The sequence below is a fragment of the Diuraphis noxia genome, unplaced genomic scaffold, assembly GCF_037042655.1.
Source record: "Diuraphis noxia isolate RWA-SAM2 unplaced genomic scaffold, SU_Dnox_SAM2 contig0002, whole genome shotgun sequence".
NCBI lineage: Eukaryota > Metazoa > Arthropoda > Insecta > Hemiptera > Aphididae > Diuraphis > Diuraphis noxia.
Window position 1 is genome coordinate 78,621,107 of NW_028301712.1, and position 14,181 is coordinate 78,635,287.

General features: G+C 26.6%; 2 protein-coding genes across 2 annotated transcripts in view; one reads left to right on the top strand and one right to left on the bottom strand.

Annotated features, from left to right (window-relative positions):
- Nucleotides 1-14,181, top strand: part of kcc (solute carrier family 12 member kcc) — a 286,527-nt gene that overhangs the window by 59,253 nt on the left and 213,093 nt on the right. The window lies entirely within an intron of this gene.
- LOC149058962 (uncharacterized) lies at nt 12,242-13,118 on the bottom strand. The gene is made up of 2 exons (XM_089220801.1): nt 12,602-13,118; nt 12,242-12,528 (listed from the first exon to the last, which is right to left on the bottom strand). Exons 1-2 carry the CDS (start codon nt 12,807-12,809, stop codon nt 12,242-12,244), a joined length of 495 nt encoding a protein of 164 aa, XP_089076927.1. The 5' UTR covers nt 12,810-13,118.

The following is a 14,181-nucleotide window of genomic DNA, read 5'->3' on the forward strand; positions in this document are numbered from 1 at the left end:
CCATATCTAACTTTTCTTTAGCAACTTTACTTCAACCGTTATCTACACAATCCCTTTATATATATTTTTTTATTAATAAATAATAATACCGTTGTGGTTTCTTAAAAAATGCAATTACAATTTTATATTTACTGTTTTTCGTTCTGATCAATGGTTTATTAAACTCCAGTGCTAAAATATTTTAATAAGTAATAACGCTAAAAAGATATCGATTAATCAAAAACGCCATAATTTATTGTGTTATGTATTAAAAATATATATATAACCATAACACTATTTATATCGCATTTATTTATTTTGTTCTGAACTCTTAAAATATTTATTGTTTAGGTGTTATATTTCTCTTCACCAAATAACATCTGCACAACGATACGTCTCAAACTTCTAAATACACGATTTTTAAAAACCTGAACAGTCTCTATTACATCTGCCGAAAACTGTTACGAAAAATTTTACACCAAACTAGCGAATCACACAAACTCATATGTATCTAACTTTACCATTGAATTCATACCAAATAATCATGATTTCGTAAAAAAAAAAAAAAAAAACACTTGTATCGAGACGTCCTGAATCTCGATCTGTATTAAGTAATTGAAAAACTGCTCTCCCTCAAAACCAGAGGGTGTCCATGAGTAATGCCATAAATTTGTTTTACAAATTAATTCATTTTGGCAAATTTACTTATTGATATAAAATTTTAATATTACAGAATGTAAATATACTTTTGTCTTATAAATAATATTAAAAAAAAAATAGTTTTTATAACAAATACTCATTTGAATTTGGCGGAATAGGTAGCCTTACACTTATTTTAGGTAAGTATTAAGTATTATCGTCGATTTGCAATGTTAAACTTCCTAAGTTATGAAATCTAAACATATCTACAGTAAAAACCTAAATATTGACCAATTATTAAGTATTATATTATCTTTGTTTAAATGTATTATATGGTTGGTTATTTTTCCAATTAATCGTGCTGCAGGATTTTGAAGATCATAAACCGAACATTCTTTGAAAAATAAAAACATAGATAGTCATTATGTAACAATCAGACAAAATTTATATTTTCTTATAGTTTTCCTTTTATACTGGAAATACAACACATCAAGGGAAATGCTACATTGTAATTTTAGAATGTTTGTGTTTCTAGTTAGTATTCCAGTAGTGATTGGATTCACATAAAAATAAAATAAAACTATAAGCAATAAAACCCTGAGCTCACCTATCTCAAAAACGATATAATACCCAAAGGGACTTCTATATAAAAAGAGAGTCTACGCGTGTTCCATCACAAAAAAAGTCATTCGATTTACATAAAGTTTCCGGCCGAAGGGTAAAGGTATTTACATTATCACCAAAATCGCCTACTTCATCTTTAAATATAATTTTGGGTGTCAATCGTGCTGAAACTTCAGCTGGATGTTTAGAAAATATTGTCTGTGAAAAACCGGACTAAAGCATATTCGTGTATAAAATTTAAAAACCTATTAATTCACGTTGTATATGTATAAATAATGGTATTTGTTTTTCCAATGCAATTAATAGATATGCGTTGTATGCTGTTTATTATAATATGTATACTATTTTTCAATAGTCTATCAAAGATAAATTTAAAATATATTATTTGCAATAATGTAGTGTAGATAAGTAACCTAATTTTATTTGAATTTTATTGATAATACCATAAACTAGTTGTAAGTGCACCTGATACAAGAACATTATAAAAATAAAGTTATAGGCGAGTAATTTATTAGTGTTGATGAATGATGATGTTATTTTTCCTTGAAAATATTTTAGGATAGATAATGTTTTCTAAAATCTTTAAATTATGTTTTTATTTATATATAACATTTAAAAAAAAAAACTCTTAGTGTATGGTTTAGAAGCAGTATTCTATGATAATTAAATATATTTAGTATTATATGTTTTAAAAATAATTTGTTAGGTTTTTTTGTTAATATAAGACTCCAGTTGAATTTTAGTAGTACATATTGAAATGAACTATTGTCTTCGTAGACTATTGAAATATTGATGAAAGGAAAAACACTTTAGGTTTAAAAACATAATTATTTATTTATTCCATTACATATTAAAAAAAAAAAAAAAAATATCTCTTTTGCACCTTTAATACAATATTATTAAAGAAATAAAAAATGCAACATTGGAGTTTGATGGGCTACTGTTTTATTTCATTATATTGCTTAATAATTTCTTGTTAAATGCTGAAAAACATGTCTGCAAATTTCAACATTTAAACTTCATTAATTTTAATAGAAAACACGCATTTTATATTTTGTTAATAATTTCTGTTTCAATTTGTACAATTCTGTCACTTTTTAGTTTTTACTGATATATAATTATTGTTTTATTTTTTTATCATGGAGGTACTATATGGATATAATAAGTGAAATGCATGTAAATCCACATTTCTATAAATTCACATTTTCACGGGCGTGTTTAATGTATATCAAATATCAATACCTTTATCGGGATATGTATAATGTAGAATAGCATACAACGAATCGTCATCACTCAAAAACTAAGCCTTTCTGACATGATCTGTTTGTACCACTGTGTGTTTTTACGAGGTAAGTAAAATAAGTTGGTTGAATAAATAAATTATTCGAAATCACATGGTGATTTATACTTTCTGTTACATTTCTCATTTATTCTACTATACTTATATATAAATATATATTTTTTTTAATGCTGGATCAATAGTTATCTTGCATTTATGTATGGATAATATTAAATTAATACTATCTATACATAGATACAAGATAACTATTGAATACATTTTATTTTATCAATCTGCTAATGACCGTATTATTGTTATTCGTTTGAAATCCGCGTATACCGGTGAACATTTTCTATTGGAGTTATTTTGTCAATGATTTATAGATCATGCTATTTTCTTTTTTAGAATAGTATATTTTAAATATAGTTTGCTTAATTTAATTGTGTATGTAAATTAATTTAAAAAAACAAACCAACATAATTTTATTTCTATATTTGTCGGATAGTTATTGTTTATTTCACATATAATTTTAATTGAAATGTGTAATAGTTAATAAATCATAATTATAAGTCTCAGATAACCACTATAAATGGTACACAACCCAAAAATGCAAATTAAGTAACCATTTTTTTTTCATTTTAAAATTATTTATTAAATGTGAATAATATTATACTCGCCTGTTTACGCAATATAGTATTATTAAGTTTAATTTAGATTTCATATTTAAACTCAAATTTAACTTTTTAGCCAAATTTATATGAAAAAAAAATGTGAATTACAATACCTAAAAAGTATTTGGGAAGTTACCTATTATAGTCAGTATCCTGTTGTACTTTATAAATAATTAATAGGTAGTACAAGTACAGCAAAAGAATTACTACCAATCAATAATCATATTCGTTAAAATATAAACAACACGCCTATCAGTAATGCACCTATCGTGTTTCACAAGTTTCATACATACCTGCAATATACCATTCAAATCTATCTTTTCCAATTCAACCGTTTTGATATTTCGGCATTTAAGTTTTCGATTGTCAGTCATATTATATATATTATGTTGACTCTCTACTATCCACTTTAATATAGATTGCATTATGCAATGTTTGTAGATATGTAAATATTTAATAAAGTAACATTGTTAACAATATTACAGGAATATTGGCCTCTGTTAACGTAGAATGAATTCTGTTGACAAATTTGTTAAGTTTATAATCAAAATACATGACCCAATAGTTAAGTTGCATACCATCTGGTATTATAATTTCCACGTTAAAAATGATTAAATAAATACATTTATGAACACAAATTATAAATATCTATAGTTACCCTATGATGAAATCTCACACATTGTATGTTCTGTTGAAACTGAAAATATATTTTGTGTCGTGATTGGATTTGTCAACTATTTCATTAATTGCTTAGGGTAAAACTTTTTATTTTTACCAACGCATAATTTGCACACTATAATAAATAAAAAATACATGATACAATTTTGAAATCAATATAAATTAACATAATAGAATTGGCTTTATTAGTCATACCGCTGATTTAAGTTTTTAAACATATACAATACGTATAATACATTACCTATAATACCTAATTGGTTATTTATAGTATCAGTTTGAGTTTCTTTTAGCCTTGGTTATGTTTGGTATAAGTTACTAGTTTACTACTTACTACAATAAAATGGAAAATATTTATTATCTACTCATTAGATGGTTAATTTTTTGAACATTTTTGTAATCATAATCATTACACCTGTTTTTAAATTAAGAATTGTTTAAATCTGTGAATGGGGTTGGACATAAATTCATATAATATTAAAAGGTTACAAAAATCGTAGTTTACTAACGTGTTAAAAAATAAATAAGCAGATAAAATAATTTTGTGCTTGAATTTAGTTTTAAAGGTGAAATGTCTTATGGTTTGCATGCATTAAACTGAGGAGTTTTTATTTTTATAAATCTTAAAATTGATTTAATTTTTTTGAAATCGTGTACAATCAATAATTTATGATAATATTTAACAATATTTTAAAAATATCAAAGAAGTATCACTGTCGAACTCACGTGTATTGTCTCAGTCTTATAAACCTACAACACACGAAAATTTATTTCAGCGTACAAATATTCTGAAATTGTAATATTTTACATTCTTTTTAACTAGCTTTAAAATTAAAATATCATAAAAAACAACTTACTGTAAATATGTAATATAACTTTCTTACCTTTAATAATATATCAATTCTTTCTAATATTAAATCTAACAACACAGAATTGGGTCTTATAAATGCAAATTTGGTATTCTCTACTCACCAGTGAGAACACATGCTAATGATAAGTCTTCTTAACTTATAAGTCCCAAAATAATATATGTATAAATATTTTAACATATTTAAAAGAATTTCCGCTGTAGAACTTATTCTTTTCCATTCAATTATTTTATATATTCTTCGGTCTTAACATGCACTTAATTAAAAACTCGTATACCTACATACTCTACAAATTTAATTGAAATACAAACTTTTATAATTAATTTCGCTTTGTTATTTTCGGTAGAAATTTTCTTTAGATACATTTTATTTCACTAAACAGAAAATTATACCTATGTTTTTATTTCTAAGAAACACAATTTGCATTCTGATAAATTAGATTTTATTCTAACGACTCATATTTGTATAGTTTCTTTATTTTCATACAGCAATTCATATTAATTATTAATTTTTGAATCACATACCAATTTTAAATTAATCGTCATATTTGCTCACAGCAGTCATATTCTTCCCATTCTTCAATAGTTGCTATTACCAATAGAATTTATATGAATTTATATAATCTGTGGTATATTTTTTTATCAATTTTATTATTTAATAAAATATATGTTAGTACCTGATATATTCGTGTTCCTCCAGGAGACAGGACTGGACAAACTTATTTAACCATTTGAAAAAACACAACCTTATTATAATTATGCTCTTATAATGATTAGACATTTATTGTTATTAAACCTTTTCTATTATTATTATGTAACACCTTTCAAAAAAAAAAAAAAATGTATCTTATCCCAATGGCCAAGTATTGCCGAGGGTTATTTCTTTAATAATAATAAAAAAAAAAATATGTTAGTAAGTAAGTTATATAAATGGTTTAGATTTATATTGAATACAAGAAAACTCGGATTTGAGAGGTTTCAATTCTTGATAAGAATTTAATTAGGTATAATTATAGCATTATATCAATCAAACATATTATTTTAATTTTTTGGCGAATTCATGACGTGTGTTTCATTTAGTTATAATGATTTATAATGGTTTTAAAGATAAAAAAGACAATTTATTCTATTAGAATCTATTACACAAAATACTATCTTTCATTGACATTTGCCTTATTATTTAAATTTTAAGTTAACTGTAGAAAATGACTCAAATGTTTACAATGCAAAATTACGGTTCAAAAATTCTGAACCGTTAAGATAATAAAATATTATTACAGTTTATTTAGTGGTTCACAAATGAATGAATTCATATAACGTGGAACTTAATGAAAAATGATAAGCTCTAGCTGAAGTTATAAATTCACGAATTAGAGAAAGTCAACTTGGTATTTTTAACTGCCAGTAATATTTGTTTTGAGGTAATTACGTCGAGGTATTCCTCGTTCTCGTGACACTGTGGGTCGTTCTAAGATGCTGAAAACAATGTTATGGTCTTCAACGGAATAATACCAGGAAATTATATCATGGTGGAATACAAACTTTTAGGCATCCCCCTCTGGATTTATGTAATTTCGAGAGCGAAAAATTTCTGTATTCGAGTGAAAAGCTATACTTCCAGTGAATTGAAATGTTTTGAAATTTTAAATTATTATTATTATTATTATTCGGTAGATGTTTATTTTCAGTTTGAATTGCACTGAAACTGTTTCATAATTTAATTAATATAAATTATTCATTTCTTAATATATACTAATATTTTACAGTTACCCGTCGAGCAAAATATTAAAGTAGCTGTGATAAGATTTGGGATGGTGACTGAACAGATAACGTAGCACACGTATACATTATATTGTATATTATTATGTTAAAAAGAAACTGAATTTATTATAATAATTTAAATTTTAGACTAGATAAATGGGTAGAAGTATCAATGTCATGTATTTTTTTATTCTTGTAATATTGGTTAACTTAAAAAAAATTATAACAAAAAATCATGAATGCACCTAGTATTATTCCAAAATTAGATTAACCGATATGCCAATTTTTTTATTAATTATTCGTTTATTCTACCATCGAAGCGGAAATTTAAAAATTCAAAAATTTTTAAATATTCAATGTTGATTACCTACGAAATGATAATTTATGTTTTACATCGTTTTGAATATTTTCGTTAATAATAAATGCGATTGTTACTATCTACATATATATTACTAAATTTGTTTTAAATTTTAAATACAATTTTGTATTTATGTGATAGGTTTAGTTTTAGTTTTGTAAACCTAATGCTCAATAATAATACAATTCGTTTTGATTATTTAAATTTATTGAATCGGTTATGATTAATCCCTAATTAAAAATTTTGAATCAATTATTATTTTTTTGTTTTATCGATTTTTCTTTAAATATTCCCTCATAAATATTGCACTAAGCCAAAGACCCTAAAAAATTAAATTAATATTATAACAATAATAAACAAGAAATTAATATTAAATAAACTATAGCTTATTATTATAAAATAATCATAACATTATTCATGTTTGATATTTAGATAGAAAATGTTAATAATTTGAATTTATTTAAAATAAATAAATTTATTGTATTGAGGCACCTATGCTGTCAATGTAATTTTGTTCACAAATATACGCTCTACGGGAATAATTATTCTGTTCTATATAATCAACTAAATTTGATATTATTTTTTTAACTTTTAGAAGTTAATTTTCTACAGACCACATTAAACTCAGCTTTTTAATACTTTTATCTCATACTTTATTACCTATATATCTTTAAAAACAACAGAGTTTTAAGTTTTATTTTTCTAAAAATATAATATGCCATTATTTGAAATAAATATGAAATCAGAGTTCAATGTGGCCTGTAGAAAATCATCTCCTTTCAGATAAAAAAAAAAAAAATAGTTAATTAAACCTGAAAATTCTATAAGTCTTGAAAATTATTTCTAAGAATTCATTTTTTTATACATATTACATCATATTGACCCTTCTTAAAAGGTATCGCGATTCGTGGGAAATAGATTAATGGAATAATATTATAATTAAGGTAGTGACTAAAATATAAAATTTAATTTTCAATTTGTATAGAATTATAGACAATTTGAAAAAACTTTCATATTAAACTAAACAAAAACTTTTCAAAAGATAATGGTGGTTGGGATGTTATGGAACGTAATACTAAATGATACTTAAAAATAATATTTTAGCAAAATAAATCGGGGCCAAGCTTACGTGTCAAATTTAATATAATTGCCATATAATATATAGGTACCATACATATACTCGTAATTTGGGAGAACTTACAGCTAACAATTGACACATTGTATTGTTCAGATTTATTTAAAACGTTTTAAAAAATTGTATTTTAAGTACTAATTCGTGTTATATGATGTATTAAATTTACAATTAAAGCTTAATGATTCTTTCTATTGTCCGTTGAAGTGAGTGAATAAATGGATTTAGTAAAATAAGGACACAATTTATTAAAATGTTATGTATTATACAGTTTAGTCGTTGCTTATTAGACTCACTTTAAGACCAGTACATAATTTGAATACTTTAACAAAATGAGTCAATAAGGCAAAAGGACCATGTTGACTTGATAACGGCTAAAGCTGGACCTGATAAGAATGATTATAAAAAGTAAAATACTAAAATCGCTCAATGTCCGAAATTGACTGGTTGTCATGCACAAGTGAACAGAACATGTCATGAAATAAGCACCATTGGACTCAGGGGCGTACTCAAGGGGGGGGGGGTGGTCCGGACCCCCCCATTGAAATTTCTATATTTACATTTTACATAATTGTTTAATAGTAAACAGTATAATAAGAGTCAATTTACAGTGTATTTTAATTTCCTATTATCTTCAATATTATACAAAGCTTTAAGCGTGGCTTTAACTAGCTTATAGAATATAGATTATAATTTATAATAATATATTATAATGTAAATGTATAAACCGAGTTTACTTTATACCAACGACCAGGTACGACTGGTTGTCTTATTCTGTGCTGATACCACGAAGGCACGAACTGATTAGATTAATAATTATATGGACCCCCCATAAAAAATTCCTAGGTACGCCCCTATTTGGACTACATCCTCATCAAATTTTGGCAACTCAATTTTGGGCAATTCTATTGCGGTACCTGCAAGAGCTCCAAACTCAGAACGCGGCATTCGATTTGTTACACCCATCGTCTGTCGGATTTTTTCAAAAATTATTCGAATGCGTCTAATTAATTCCTCCACCTCGTTCGCAATTAAAAATGTCTGTGTCATTGAAGTCTTCTTGTAATCTGGAAACTAACATAACATACAACACTTCTTGTTGCTGTACCTCAAATTGATCCAGGTACTTGTCGAGTGATACGTAGCTGACAAAAATGGCGGTTCCTTTTCAACCTCAGTTTGTGCCTCCAGTGCTAACCTATCTAAATTACGAATTTTTCGTATGATTATGTCGCGAGAAGCACGTGAACGTAATAACATATTTGGCTCCGAAGCCACAGATACCGATCAACATTTCGGACGATCCATAATTAAAGGATAGGCTTAGGCTGATTTGGATGTTAGGAACAATCTAAATAATAACAATAATCTAACATACAATACCTACCTAACGTATTATGTGATTACAATGAGTGCGTAAAATAAAATTCCTTCGTATTTAGCTACATACGATATTACTAATCCTATCCGAGCCCGAAGGACCAAATGTTGACTGTCGTGTGTTTAATTTGAGTAATATGTATAGACTAGTAGGTTGCCAAGACTAATAATAATAAATCAACAACTTTGGGCTGATAATAATATTAAATGGACTGTATTGTCTGTATTATGATATTTCCTCACACGACATAACAATAGAATATGAATTGAATATAATATATATTATAAATAATAATAATCACATTTGCACAATATAGGGATGTAGGCGCCCACTTACTATATAATATGAATATTGGACCAATCACTTATCATTCGAAAACAATAATAATAATAATAAAATAATAAGACCATAGTTATAATGCTACGTATCTATACAAATGATAATGAGACAATATGGAATATAGGTAAAAACCGTGGATCAAGTATATGATTAGGGCTAAAATTTCGACGCACTTTGCACTGTGCGATGCTCGTCTGGTCACAAATTTGTTTTATGTACTTATGAATGAGAATAAGAAAGTTTATTTTGTATATTTTGGGATTTTTTAGTTTTTAGATAATTTTCTTAATATTTTAGGAGTTTTTTTTTGAGTTTTTGGAAACCAAGTATGAATTTTAAATTTTATTTTAAGATTTTTACACCAACATTGTTTTTAATAAATATAATAGATTATAAGTAGGTAGATACTCGTAATTCGTATTATATTATTGGACAAGGTTTGAGTAACCACTACCCACATTTCCTGTTAAACAATCTTAAATTGGTAAAATCGTCGTTCGATGATATCGTTGGACGTTCAGTACGAGTTTTGACGTCGTTAACACCGTTTTATAACTCTAGTTAATTTTTTTGAGTTTTTTAGGGCATTAAAATCCCAGCACTAATTATGATAATGCGTTAATGGTTATTGTCGACCACTCGGCCGCCTATATGACTTCATATAAATGTATAACGAAGATCGCCTCGACGCGACGTCTGCTCACCTCGTTCAGGTCCCACGACCCATATAATAAATAATAAATAATTTGATAAATATGAATTATTATCTATTATTTATTTATTATGTACCTATTTCATTACCTACACATATTAATTAAATTTAAAATATGTTATGATGTTTTTATAGTCATCAAACAGATACAACATACAATATACAAATGTGTTTTTAAAATAAAAGTTTTTGCATTTTGATGATAAAATGCATACGTAAATTGCAACTTGCGTCATTTCCTGAAAACTACTACATTTTTCAAATTTTTTACAATTATTATGACAATATATTATAAAATGTATGCAATATCTGAAGCACTTTTATGGTTATAAAAATAGTTTTCAAAATAAATAAATAATTGAAAAATCGATAACACTTCCGCGTTTCTCTAACTTGAATCTAAAATGAGGATTGCATGCGATAATATGATTAACTTTTATAATAGTTTATTTATTTAGATATAATAATATCGTCGATGTAGTAGGTATTTCGTGTGGAAAATATGACCTACGCTCTGTTGAGCATATTATTATAGAAAATATTGAAGGGATTACGTTATTCACTATAATACTGTAAAACAAATGTTTTTTTTTTTTTTTTCATTGAATAGAAAACCTTATTCTTGAGAAAGATATTGCCTGTCAATGCTTTAATTTATTCATATTATACGCTATTCAACATTTTATAAATAAATGTAGTTATATATATAGTGAGTTACGTGCTTGAGCTTATATTATTGACAAAATATACAGTATTTATCCAGCAAATAGGTAGTAAATCTAAATATTTTTTATCACCCACTTTTTACGTTCAATAGGAAGTTTAATCTCCTTTTTATATACCTACTTTCTAATCAGCTGATATCCAGAAAAATTTAATTTTTAATTTAATATAAAAACAAAAGACTTAATTTTTTGAATTGTCATCAGACTTTGTATTGTATTATAAACAAATTATATGACCTGGTGTATCAGATTGATTATCTTTAGGCATAAAACGTGTGCTAAGTGCATCGACTGGTTTTAATACTTCGCGGATGGGTGACCACCAGAGTTTTTATTGACAAATCCTTGCCACTTATTAAACAGGTGTCCAAATTAACCATTATACCCTTCCCCAGTAACAAAACCAACTTAAAGCAACTTCCAACCAATAGTCTATGTGGCCGCGGATTAATTAATAATAATAAGAAAAAAAAATAAGTACCTATAATAATATAATATATCTCATTACCATTATATTCTCTCCATAATGGAATAATCCATAATTCATTATTGTTTATTATTTTTTGTAAATATATCATATATTATACAATATATGAAACTTTTCAACCTGATTATGTTTTGTAGGGAGTCTGTACTAAATTCCACTAGTATATCTACGAATTTAAATTTTTGCATCACTTAAATTTAATAACAACATGCCTGTATAATAGGTATTAGTAAAATCAGTAACTATAACATACACTCAGTCATGGATCTAGAAATTTTAAATGGTGGAAGATAACATTTTTTCAGAAAAAATTAAATTACAATATAGGTAGTACATAATAGATACTTGTATAAAGGGAGATGGACAATCGACCAACAACCAATCGACCGACAGGACATTCGACCGACAACCAAAATACCGACAAGACTATTAACCGACAGGGTCAATCGACCGACAACCAAAATACCGACATGACAATCGATTAACAATAATATAATATGTTTAATATGGTAAAAATTGTTTAATGATAAAGTAAAAATAAAGTTAATAATAGTATTGTGTTGTTGTATAGTAATGTTAAATAATATAATAAATTTTAAAAAATATATTGATTACATGGTTAGGTTGTGAGCAATACCTCGAAGATACTCCAGTCGTGTTTTACCTTCACGATTGTTAAAAGCCGTCTGCAAGCGCTGTTCACGCTTTTGTTGTATACTTTTTGGGCGTGGCTTTGGAGCTCCTCGAATAATTGATTCGATATCTGCATCAACCTTAGATTGTTCTTTTTGAAGCTCTTTAATGAGCGAAAAAAGACCAATATGAGCCCTCCCTACCAATTCATTCCAACGACGATGACATGCCTCTGCATAGTTAGAAGTCCTAGGAATACCATTATCTATAAAATTATTAAAATAGTTATTAAACAAACTTAATAAATAATTTATGATTATTGAATAGAGTATAGATACCGATGTTTTCATAAATTGACCACAATGATGGAGGAAAAAATGGATGTTTCCTGTGTTCCGTGTTGCGCACTATACGACGGGTTTTGCCTAATGCATAATTTTCTTCGAACCACTGAACAAAATTACTTGCATTATCAGGCATAATTTCTTTGACTTCCTTAAATGCATCAGGAATTTCCTCCTCGGTCAAAAATGCAAGAGACAACATTTGACGAATTTTGATGCTGAAATTTTCATTATTTCCATACTTAATGGATAGACCAAGACCTTGCAATTTTCGCCATGCACTTTGGTGTAAATGAAATAAACAACCTTTACTTTTGGACAACGGAAACTCATGTTTGCTTGCATTTATTGCAGCCGTCTCAAAATCACTTATTATGTATTCAGGGGCTAAGTTAATACTATTGTCTTCAGCAAAATCAATTATATCCTAAAAAAAAATTTTGTTGTAAAATATATTTAAATTAAATCTTAAAATACTGTTATATTACCTGATACATCTGATTATAACATTGCTCTCTTTTACTTGTCATGAGTACATAAACTAGAGGAAAAACCTTTGAATTGTCTCCGAAGCCAACTTGAGCGTGAATTGTGTACAGTTGAGTAAAAATAGTAGGCACTGTTTTAAAAGTACCATCAACTATCCAAAATATTAATTGGCTAAGTTTTTGAATGTTGTTTACAGTAGTAAATACAAGTATCTTATAATCACCTAAAATAAATTTAAAAAAAAATTTAATTTCGATACCATAATATTGTCATAAAAAATAATTAACACACCTATTATTGATTCTTTAATGAGAAATTGTTGATCATATAAGGTTTTTTTCAATATTGAGCTCATCAATTGAATTTGGTTCTATATGGTGGTGAGTCATACGTGCACGCTTTACTTACTTTCGTTGTGCTTCATAACTGGGAAGATAAGGTTTTATATTCTCTGAAATGTTGGATTGTGTAGATTGAATAATTTGTGATGGTTTATTTGTTGTAGACTGGGCTGTATCTTAAAAGTAATAAGTTAAACTTAAATTACAAAATGCATTTAAAAAAATATACATATAAATAAGTAATATAAATATAATATAATATAATAATTATAATATATAAATAAATAATAATAAATATAAATAAAAATAATTAAATTTGTTATGTACCTTTTAATATAGAATTTGCAATAGAAACTTGGGCTCGATTAGTTTCTGGAGCATGGTTATGTTCGTTGTTGGTTCTTAACTTTTGCCTTCCATCAATTAAAATTGTGGACGCACGTCCTTTACATTTATAAAGCACTTTTTTCACACAATTCTAGTAAAATAGATCGTTTCTATTTTTATATTTTACCATCAAATATCCATTTACTACTAATTTTTCTCGGCCTTGTTGTGACGGAACAATATTGCAATATTCCTCCATTATACTTATATAAAATACGCACAGAGACTGCGTGTATCTTCATCGGATCAACTAAATTTACACAGTTGGAAAAAGGTATCGCGCGTTAATTGAGTTCTCGTTGTCGTGCGATAAAATTTTTCGATTAGATAAAAACATTAAACGAATCGGAACTGCTT

Bases quoted from the DNA above. Each gene is read 5' to 3' on its own strand.
- LOC149058962 (XM_089220801.1), bottom strand. From the start codon at position 12,809: ATGTTGTCTCTTGCATTTTTGACCGAGGAGGAAATTCCTGATGCATTT. The intron at 12,529-12,601 runs GTATCTATACTC...ATAATTTTATAG, and splicing joins GTCAATTTATGAAAACATCG to ATAATGGTATTCCTAGGACT.